This window comes from Arctopsyche grandis, chromosome 4, assembly GCF_051622035.1.
Source record: "Arctopsyche grandis isolate Sample6627 chromosome 4, ASM5162203v2, whole genome shotgun sequence".
NCBI classification, from domain to species: domain Eukaryota; kingdom Metazoa; phylum Arthropoda; class Insecta; order Trichoptera; family Hydropsychidae; genus Arctopsyche; species Arctopsyche grandis.
The window spans coordinates 32,988,985-33,001,256 of NC_135358.1; the positions used below are offsets into that span (position 1 = coordinate 32,988,985).

General features: G+C 34.1%; 1 protein-coding gene across 1 annotated transcript; it reads right to left on the reverse strand.

Annotated features, from left to right (window-relative positions):
- Window positions 1-406: 406 nt before the first annotated feature.
- MTF-1 (Metal response element-binding Transcription Factor-1) lies at window positions 407-12,087 on the reverse strand. Its single transcript, XM_077429896.1, has 6 exons — window positions 10,752-12,087; window positions 4,208-4,377; window positions 3,855-4,005; window positions 3,426-3,557; window positions 3,105-3,345; window positions 407-2,347 (listed from the first exon to the last, which is right to left on the reverse strand). The coding sequence occupies exons 1-6, from the start codon at window positions 11,024-11,026 to the stop codon at window positions 563-565; spliced, it is 2,754 nt and encodes a 917-aa protein (XP_077286022.1). The 5' UTR covers window positions 11,027-12,087; the 3' UTR covers window positions 407-562.
- Window positions 12,088-12,272: the final 185 nt, after the last annotated feature.

Genomic DNA, 12,272 nt, shown 5'->3' on the forward strand with positions numbered 1-12,272 from the left:
GTCACAAATTATCACAATCTAATCCTCACTACATGACAGAATCCTTGCCGATTTGTAACAGATTTATATGTATATGATATTGTAAAAATTGGCATGTATTACAAACATTAAAGACACTGATCGTATAAAATAATTAAATAAACGCGTAAAAATGCAGAAATGTTAATTTTTCGTGTTAATAAGCTTAACATGTTAAAAGCAACAATATCTCATTACACGCACACACACACACACACACACCCAAATTGTATAATATTAATTGTAATACATTTAACGATTTTCTAAAAAATATAAATATTATGTATAGTAATATAACAATATAAATAGTCGATATTAAACATAGGTATGTTTTACATATGTCGATTTATAAATATAAATGACTTGCAAAAACCTTGTATGCACGTACTGCTGATTTGGTAAATAATTAAATGTACTAATGACAAAAATTCAAATTTGCAAATATTGTCCCCGTTGAAATTATTAACAGAAAAGTTTTCTTAAAAATTAATTTAAAAAAAAACATGACTAGATAAATTGAACACATCTTGTAACGAAGAAATCGTTAGGTAGTCACGTCTTTGCACCCAACAGGAAACTGAGTGTATTTAATTGTATCGTCGGAGCATTTCTGTGACTGAGCATTCAATTGACTGTTAAGATTACTTCCGTAAGTTATCAATTGCCGAAGATTTTCTAAAGTTTTTAAACAAATAACAATACAACAGCCCTTTTGCACGCCTTCCGTAGCGCTGGAGCAATTACAATTCGAGTTATAATTCTCCAACTTGGACAGAATGTCTTGTAATATATTGAGTGGACCGTTACCTTCATTCGTCAGCTTTTTATTCGTCTCGCAATCAGACACAGATTCAACCTTCTGCTCTACAAAAGTACTATTACAACAACATGATTTATTTTTAGACGAATTCTCAGTAGTCTGATTCGACTCTTGGCTTTTGCAACAACTACGACTAATATTCGCCGAATCCATTTTACTACAGCACCCATAAGTCATCGGCACCGCTTCGTTTTTGATGATATTTTCAGTGAACGGAGACTCTTCGGGACGGCGCTCGGAGTAATCAAAAGAAGGCTCTATGTTGACTGGTGAACCGCCGCACCCAGCCTGACACTGCATCATGAGATGGTTGCATTTACAATCTTTGCAATTGCAATTTTCGACTGCGACATCAGCATCGGAGTCACTTCCGCCGCACGACGACTGACATTGCATTCCGAGAGGATCGCATTGGCAATCGTCACACTTACAAATATCCGCATCGGCGGTTATATCCTGAAGAATGTTCCTTTTAACCATGTCTTTGAATATATTTTCCGTTTGCACAACATACATATCTGATGGGGGCTCACTATCGAAGAGCAAAGTATCTTCAAGGTTCAGATCAGTGTTGAACAGCACGGAATTAGCCGCATTGATTTCGAGACTTTCCATTCCAAAGACGTTGGCATTCTCCAATATTTTAGCGTCCTTTTCGAAGTATTTGTTTATCTCTGTGTGTGCTTTCTCGTCGAAAACGTCATTTATCTCCAAATCGTCGTTGACATCGAAAACGAAGCTGGTGACTGGTGACAGAATTTGACGATCGTTCACTTCAAACGGCAATGTATCCTTGTTTTCTTCGATCTTCGTTGTATATGTACTCTGTGCGGAATTAGGATTGGTGTCCATTGTTATGTTGTCCACCGAACTGTTACCGTGAAGATCGATGTAGCTTTGAATATGTGTAGGGACGAAGGTAGCCCCTGAAAAACTAGGTTCTTGTTCGCACAAGTTAACGCTGGGATCGATAATGGAAGCGGCCAAAGCACTGACGTCCACCCAGGGTGCGTGGACTTCCACTTCACTCGCCAGAGCCAATTCCAGAGCTTCGTTTGCACTTTCGGCAACCTTATTATTAAACGAAATCATATCGGCCTGAGTATCAATATTTTCAAAGTCGTTTTGAACTGTAAATGCATCGCTATTATTATTCTGATCACACGCATAGCTGTTGGTGTCTGGACGACTCGAACTCTCGCAAATCATCGTTTCCAGAGTTGAACTTTGATTGATATGCACATCCGAAGTCGTATCCATATCGGAGATTGCATTTTGGGAACATTCAATTTTGGAACTCACATCACCGTTGCTACTAATATTACTTATTAAAATATTCCAATTTTGTTTAGAAAGATCAACTGGAGTTGTATTTGCGGACTTAAAGTTATTCTGCGTACTTCCGTCATATTGATTTGATATCCGTTCTTCGTCCAGATTACTTATTTCGTTTACAGCCTCAACATTATGAGATAAAGCAGTTGAATTTTCAACCGCAGTTACAATTATCTGAAATGAAATTAAAAAAAAACTTGTAATGAAAAAATACATTTGAAAAAAGAAGTCAAAATATTTTTTGCATTATTTAAAGAAAATAATTTTTGTCTGTTAGCCAAATTTCTATTTTTTTTAATATAAAAAGCAGGCGAGTCATTTAGGGGGGACTGGGGTGGGCAGCCGCCCCCTCCCCTAGATTTGAACAGGACTATCCACATTGTTTAATGTATTATTATGAATAAAATAATATATTAAAACGGTATTATAAATAAAATAATACAATAAAATGCTATTATAATAATATCATTACAGTTTTCAACATTTATTTAATGCTAATTTTATATTTTTTAGTTTTAAAAAAACGTTCAAAGTATTTTCAGGAGATTATTTTGTACTTTATAAACATGCGTTTATACCCAAATCTCTTAATACATTTTTTAAAAAGATTTCACTATTAATTTTATTGATAAAAATATATAAATAAAAAAATGATTAAAATAAATAATTAACATAAATTTTTTTAATATAATACACCCCCCCCACCCCCTAGAAAGACATTCCTTACTGGTCAAAAATTTCCCCCCCTTGTGAAAAGCTGAAATGACTCCCCTGATGAAAATAAAATGATAAATATTGCAAAATGCTTGACCTTCCTCAATTTCTAAAGAATGTTGTACAAAATTTTAAACAAAACTCGCATTTGATAACGCAAACAATTTCTTCTACAGCACATTATTCTAGCATAAACATTTATCTACAATCATAATACCTGTATTGGCTTATCGTAGTTGATCGCGACATCTGTATTAGAATTGGACTGTTCAACTTTAGCACCGTTCCCTTCTTTGAGATGAGTTTTCAAATGACTTTTTAGACTATGGGGAGTGGTAAAGGCTCTGCTGCAATGGATTTCAGCGCAAGGATAAGGACGCTCCCCGGTGTGTGTCCTCGCATGCGTTTTCAAATGATGCGAAGCCGTAAAAGCCTTTCCACATCCAGATGCAAAACACCTAAACACACCAAACACAACAGTTACAATACGAAATATATAAACGAAGAATAAAACAACACATTTTTTACTAAAACATACTTATACGGCCGCTCTTGGGTGTGAGTTCTCGTATGCTTTTTTAAATCACTCAATGTGGTGAAATATTTGATACACCCACTCTGATGACAGTTGAAGGTATTTCCATTGTGCAGACGCTGATGGGCTCTCAATCTGAAATGCACATTTAATATACTATTAATATACGGTGGATTCACTTGAACGATTCGTAATTTATATGTGCTTGCAAAGATGGTCAGTGTTACCTTTGGTCGTAATATTAAATTAGTTATTCACTCTGTTTTTTGTTTATACTTTCTATCAAGATTTGGCAGGAGGCCATACGGCCACTCCTAACGCAACTCTGCCAAGATAATTTTAGTAGTGGAATTATCACTGCACAATTATGTTGTGGAAATAACTCACGTTAAAATTGACCTTTACATAATTACATCCATGAATATGTATTACCTGTATAGAGTGTTAAACGCTTTGTGACAATTGTCAATGTTGCACAGGAACGGTTTCACTTTAGTGTGGACTCGTAGGTGTATTTTTAAACTATACGATGTGAGAAAGGCTTTCGTACACATGTCTTCCGGACATTTGAATCTGTATTCGCCTGAAAAAGAACAAACACGTATTATATTTAAACGCAAATATGATATAATCTTAGTGTTACAAATTTAAAAATTTAATGCACTTTCAAAACTAACCTCTCGACTGCATAAATCAATGCAGCGTAATAAAATAAAAATCGTGTTAATTCAATTTATCGAAAAATTATCACAAAACCACGAGACAAAACACGATGATTTTTTTACCTTTGTGTGTTTTCATGTGTGTCCTTAAATTTCCTATAGTACTGTAATTTCTATTGCAGCCGAAAAATTCACAACTGAATCGTCCCACCGAGTTGTTATCACCGTTGAATTCTAGTTTAATTTGGTTTTGCATCTTAGCTGATGAATTATTAGTATACGGCAGTAGTGGTCTGAAATTTAAATAAAACACGAATTAATATAGCGCCGATTGAATTGGTCAAAAAAACTTAAATGGATCCAATATATGTATAGAGCATGAAAAATAAAGAAGTTTCTAGATAACTGTCGGATTCGAAGTGAAAACATCATTCTTCCAAGCTTAGAACGTCTATAAAGCGGTTGACTGTCAACAGAATTCTGGCATTGAATCAAAAGCAATTTACCAACAATTAATAAAAAATTAATATGAATAAGAAAAACACTATAAACGACATATTAATATTAGGCTAACAAGAAGCTAATTAGAACGAAATTTTTGAATTTATACAATTTAATATGTTCACGCATATAATTAAATTAACTGTAAAACATATTTCTATTAAAATTAAACAAAATTAAAATTGCAATGAAATCAAAAATAAAAATTATTCTCAATATTTATTATTAATATATTCATTTTATAAATAGAATAGAGGTTGTGGCTATTTACAGGTACTAAAACTGCGAATTATTGGCTATTTGCAGGTACTATATCTGCCAAGCCTTCTGCGCATGCGCGTGAACTGTCACTGGCAGCGTGTTTACTGTCAAAACCTTCAAAAATATATTTACGAGATGCAGTTACTTACTAGTCAAAGCTTTCCTTTTAACTTTTAAACAAAATAAGTAAGGTTGTGGCTATTTGCAAGTACTATATCTGCGCCTGTTGCAGATAGAGTACCTGCAAATAGCCAATAATTCGCAGAAAGAGTACCTGCAAATAGCCAATAATTCGCAAAAATAGTACCTGCAAATAGCCAATAATTTGAAGATATAGTACCTGCAAATAGCCACAAACTAGAATGAATTGTACCACACCTGCTACTATCATGGGTTGAATTGGCAAAGAGTTTCAATTTCATTGTATCCATATATTTTATTTTATTTTATAACAAAACGTCTAAATAGATTTCTAAATAGTGGTATACAGATTAAGAATGATTAAATATACACGTATGCAACCATACATTTACATTAAACACGACACCTATGGTCAAACATTGTACAGAAGTATTATACAAGGTAAATACAAACATCGATTCACATCCACATATATGGATATATTTTCCAGCATTTTATACAATTCAGCGAAATTCGAGATTGCTCCAAACTCGAGATTTGCAAGAAAATGGTTAAGGTTTCCAATTTGTTGGAACCGTTTCAATGAAAATCAGATAAATTGGCTAACTCTGATAGGAACCGATTGACCTGGAGTCACAAATCCAAGGTCTGGCCAGCAGAAACCAGTGGGATTCGAACCTGTGACCGCTTTGTTCAATGCATTATATGCTAACCACTAGCCTAGTCTGCTGGTTAATACATTACTTATTATATTAATATATATTCTTATTATATTGATTTATTTATTTTATTACGATCAATTCAGCAGATCTTGAGCTTAGGCAGTCTATGGATTTCATAAAAATAAAATTAAAAACACCATACAAACTACAAATATGATGGAGAATACGTTTAATTGGATTACAGCTTTTGATCAAGAAAAATAACTAAATGGTCATTAAATATTTCGAAACTATCAGTGAGAATTCTAAATGATCAGTAAAGCTGTGATCAGTTGTCATATATGTATGTACATACTCAGTTATTAAACCAAATAATCGGTTATTAAACCAAAATGATCAGATAATAAAATGAAACGGTCGATGATCAGTAATATCATTTAAAAATGATCATTGCATTTTGACAGCCAGAAAATCGTCAGTGTTGCCATATCGCATTATTGCTCCTAGTATAAAAAATTCTGATGAATTTTGCCACTCGGCAACATTCTTTTAATAATCTCCTCCCCTCTTCGTTTTCAACCCCTTCGGTCTTCTCCCCTCGCTCCAGGTTCAGTTCAGTCTCTTTGTCTCACTTCTCGCGTGTCTGTTGACGTTTACCTAACCAAACCTAGTCTTAAATTAATAAATATCGACACTAACAACCTAATCTCAAATGAATAGGGCCAACCCTAACTTAACCTAACCTGACCCTTAAATAAATAAGTGTTGGCTGCTAAGATATGTTTTTTTTTTGTGAAATTATTGATGGAATAAATGTGTATGGATAGATATTACGGTGTGCGGACCATGGGGAGAGTGGGAATGGACAGTAGCGGGGCGACGCGCTATCATCCAACTGTCAAAAATTATAATCTCCCTGATAGAAAATCCTTTTTAATCAGTATTTAAATAAAATAATGATCAAAAAGGATTTATTTATTGATAAAAAAATAATTATTTACTGAAGAAAAATGAATAATTTACTGATCGTTTATTATATTCTAATGATCATTTAGAATAAGTTACTGATCAAGTTTACAATTAATTACTGATAAATTTTTCATTTTTTTACTGACCACTTTTGGACTTATAAACTAACCAAATAATTTGTTGCCTTAAATAAACTCATTTAATACTTTGGTACTTGTTGGGTAGTTAGGCTCATGCTTCGCTCTCAAAAACCAATTATTACGTTTCGCTGTAACATTGCGTTTCGACTATATGTCAACAGATGCCTAGTGGCGTCGCTGGGGGTGGTGTAACCTGATGCGGAAAAATAATTGTATCTCCCCCCCCCCCCCCCCCTATCAACTTCCCTAAACTTCATGGAATTTCCCAAAAATTTTAATATTCTCTTCAAAAATTAATATGTTGAGAACCACTGACATTAGAAACTTTATAAAATCAGTCCCGAAAATCTTAAGAACGTAAAATAAACCTTCTTACCTTTACACTGTTTTCTCAGAAATTCGAACAAATGCCTATTATGGTTCATATTTGATGCCATATATAGCTACACCAGACAGATTTCGCGGTAGCTGTATAAATACAGAAAGCTGTATATATACAGAAATTGCAACGTATATACAACGAATATATCGAATTGGCATTTTTGAATTTGAACAATCTGGTGTCACCCCCAAAAATGAAGTCACCCCGTGCAGATGCCCCAAGTGTTAAAAACAGTATTCACGAGAATCCTTGGCAACAGTATTCACACACACACACAATTTTTTTCGAGATCATGAAAACGTGATCAGTGATCCGAAGCAGTCAAAATCTCGAGTTCAAATTTTTGCATGATCCCAAAACTTCATCTATTGTTACTACGTACATAGATAAAGTAAATATCTGCACTTTATAGTTAACATATTCTTATTTAAATTAAAATTGAAAGGTTTGCGAACTTGAAACACATTGTAAGGGGACCGCGATACTGAAAATTTTGCTGACCATTGTATTTAGCGATACGTATCGGAAAACAGTAATAATCAAAACAATGTTACAAACAAAGATATGTATGCATATGCAAAATGTTTTTGCATCGATTATTTTCGTAGTTTACGACAAATAAAATGTACGAATTTGAAAAAAATCAATACTATCGGTATTTCATTTTTTAATACCAGTATTACCAAAGGCTTATATTCGCCTTACATTTCCAACCAGAATTATCTAGAAATTCACTAGAAAGCAGGTATAAAAATTTTAGCTAATCCAAACAAACCCTAGATCACTACCTCAGATAACTACCACCGAGGATTTCAAGATTTGTAAAGGTATGTTAAGGCTCTCTAATATATCTAGCAACAATATAAAATAAACAAAAAAAGTTGATTAATGAATGTATTTCTCTAAAACTAGTTCCATCTTCTTCATTGTTGATAAAATGTAATGCTCACAATCTAACTGCCAAGCCACAATCTAAAATACTCATCAGTAGAGGTAGGATAGTCACAGTGCTATCCATTGTTCGGCAAACCTTTAACAATGCATTTATAACCTTTGAACAATACACGGCCCCCTCAGGCACCGGTGACTACTCATCAGTTAGGGATTTCCATCTAGAAACACTTCTATGGTTATAAATTCATAAATTCCGGTGTAAATCAGTCTTTATAAAAATTGAGACAGATTAAACGACCCATGTTCAATGCATTTTTTTTCAATGCTACCTGGAAAGGCTTGGCGGGTAGTACTCGTGTTTATTTTTTACACACTCAAAAAACAACGCCCATCGACGTATTTCAGCGTCATGGACTTGTTGACAAAACGCCGATCGGCGTTGGTCAGCATAGTAGGGGATTATTTGGGATGCGGTGCATCCGCTCTAAAATCGCCAGACAAATTGAACGACAGATTAACGGACGGCTGCTTTAAATGCAATTCTCGTCTTCTCGAATGATAGATTGCACATCAGATGACGGGTAACCTTTCGATGTGCACAGATGCAATTATTAAAATGGTAATTATAAAAATTGAGTTGGATCTTTCGGGCGAGTTTAATAAGGGAAGATTCGATAAGTTCCGGATCTTGCCTTATTAAACTCGCCAGAAAGATCCAACTGAATTTTAATAATTACCATTTTAATAATTGCATCTGTGCACATAGAAAAGTTACTCGTCATCTGATGTGCAATCTATCATTCGAGAAAACGAGAATTGCATTTAAAGCAGCCGTCCGTTAATCTGTCGTTCAATTCATCTGGCGATTTTAGAGCGGATGCACCAAACCCGATTATTTGATCTTTAACAGTTCATTTATTGTCATTTCTATACATTCCTAAACAGCCTTGATGATCACGGATAAATTAATACTGTTATTTTTTTAAATTATATAATTTAAAAAAAGTTTTTTAAAAACGTACCTCTTCTATAATTTGTATATAAAATTATTATTTTGAATAAAAATACCAATAATTTTATTTTACTACCACCATCTATGTTTATAACTAAAAACTGGATTAAGGTCGGGCACTTTTCAGAAATTCAAATTTCAAACGCGTCTAAAACGATATTTTTTCTCCATCGTAATGTCGGAGGATACATTTACTTATATTGATGACCAAAATGAGCAATATGGCAAAGCATGAAAACGAACGGATAACAGGCAAATTTTTTCCTGAATTGTAATCGTAAGTGAAGTATAAAAGAGGTATGTAAAAATCCGGTCTCCGTGACGAGCCAGAATGTTAAATTACAGAAAACGCAAATATCGGAAGGCAAAGATCGAAAATCGAAAGATCTTAAGTCGAAAGATCAAAAAAAAAATGGTGCATGGTAAACGGTACATACTCACTTAATTTGCGCGAGCAGGATACAACAGGAACAAGAGGAAAAGGCTTTTCCTCCAGTATTAATGTGCGCGCGCAGAATACGGGAGGAAAAGCCTGTTCCTCTTGTTCCTGTTGTAACCTGCTCGCGCAAATTAAGTGAGTATGTACCGTTTACCATGCACTCTTTTTTTGTTGATCTTTCGACTTAAGATCTTTCGATTTTCGATCTTTGCCTTCCGATATTTGCGTTTTCTGTCGATTAACATTCTGGCTCGTCACGGAGACCGGTAAAAATCATAATATAATTCAATATCTTCGTAAGCTTGTCCACAATCAATATTTAATAACAATTTATTTTCAAAAATGATTATAATGAAAGTATACACGTATTTACAAATGTATGCCTATACTAAAAGCAATAATTTATTAGATATTTATAATAAAAAAAACGCATTGCATTTGCTTCAAAGTTAAAAAAAATATTATTGGTAACAACACAGCATGCATTGTAAGAATTTTTTATTGGAAACTCATTGTTACGGAAATTTGTTGACCACTGTTTGTGAACCTCGGTTTAAAAAACGCTTCTCTTATCATGAGCAATGAGTCAAACACAGATATTGAGTATCAAAATAGACATATTCTTTCGGGCGTACACCACTCGAATAGAACATGTAATTATTACAACATTAGCAATTTAATAGGTAAAAAAAACAGTATACGATTCAAATCCAGACCAAATGACACACCTATGCAACGATAAACAAAACCATGGCGAAAAAATAGAATGATATTCAATACGTGATATATTTGGGCATTTGAGGATATTTTTAACAAAAATGACCCAATGTGTAAAGCGCGTGCGAGAAAGAGATATCAGCACGCAACATGGCGCTTCAAGCTTGCGCGTGCGAAAGAGACGAACGTACGCGTGCGAGCGAACGCTTCAAACAAACACATGATCCCGATATAAATGACGTTTCTCGAGAATTTCAAACACAATGAGGTTATATTTATTTATAAAACCGATACTTTAAGCTTTAAAACATAACAAACAAGCTTAAAAATAGCAACACATCGAAAAATGCATGGACGAATAAAAGTGCATTACGACCACACATTAGCCACGATTGAAACCAGTTGACAGCTTACAGCTGATGATCTATGAGGTGCGGCACGTACGCGCGGTTTTAAGCGATCTGACTGGGCAGATCTGGACAAAAACCGAAATAATACATGTTGTTTTGAATGTAAATAAAGTATGAAATGAAATAAAGTGTGAAATACCCGGCTTTGATATCATTTTCTTGGAGGCGAGTGTCGATCTGGCGATCTGTCAGTGTGCTCGGGGCAATGTCATGGCAATGCTTGGGGCTCCGGTAGTTCTCGGAGAGCGGGATTTCATTGAAGGCCTTCTCGAACTCGGTCAGGTCGAAGCTGTCGTTCATGTAGTCGGGCAGATCAGCATTTTGGCAAACATCGAGAGGAGACGTCGACACGGACACCGACGACTCGCACACGGCCGTAGACCACTCGGCCATGTTGGATTGTGATACCCCCATACACGTGCTGCATACTGTCTCTGCCACACACGCTCTGCTTATCAGCGTCACCTAAACTTATCTTGTTCGCCTTTTAAATGGGTTTAAGTAAATAATTCAGCTTATATAATAATTTATATGGCGTAAGTAATATACTAGAATTCTAATGTGCGCACTTTTTGTTGTTTTTTTTTTAAGTTTGTACAATTTTTGTTTACATGTTGCAGTTACTATTCGACTAGTTTATTTCTGTTTTAAATGGTTCGGTGATTATTGGTCACAAAGCGCTCGCCCAAACGTCACTAAAATCTCTATAGCAGAACATCTGGCAGTCGAAAAGTCCATCATACTAACGAGAACTCGAGTGATAAATATTCCGTATTCGCGATTTTCATTGCAAAAATTGTCTTTTGGGTGATCGTGATGTGACTAATAATCCAATTGCCGTTTTAAATATGTGCTCTTTTGGAATTGATAATATTTGTTGTAGATTTAAGTCAATAGACCTGCCATTTTTATAAGTCATGGCTGATAATAAACTTTATTTATGCCAAAATAATATTATATTTAAGTTCAGGAAACGATGAAAATCAGAAGTTCAGAACTGGCGAAATAGTTGAAATATGTCAAATAATTAATTATGTATCGATCAATTTGTTTTCCAATTGGAAAGTAATAAGATTCTAATATGAATGTATTTTAACGTGCCATTTGCATTCTTTGTTTATTGTTTGCATTGACATTTTTTTCCAAAAAATTATTTCTAAATACTTTAAAACGAAGATTAAAGAATCGTGGAAGCACAATTATAAAAAAATTAATTCATTTTCTTGAATGCTCTTATTGAATTCTTCACAAGACTGGTTTAAATTAGGTTCTACACAAGACTAATTAAAAAAAAAGTGCAAATTAGCAAACGTCAAACGAAAGGTTTCAACATTCAATTTCGTTTTAACACTGGACTATATATTGTTCATCAAAGTAAGAAACTACATTTGACTAATTTGCCAATATTTTTGTAGGATACATCATTTTCGCCGAAGAATTTGTATGAGTATATTAAATGTATTAGATAAAAAAATTCTCATAAAAGAGTGTACTGGTTTTATTTCATGACTATACCCAACCCAGATACCCAAATATCCGAAACCCAGACAGATAAACAGTAAAATCCCAAATAAAAAGATTTAGTTAAAAATATAAATTTTTCCTGCAAATTTTATTATAAAAAAGTTTATTTAGGTACATTGTTTTCACATTACAAATA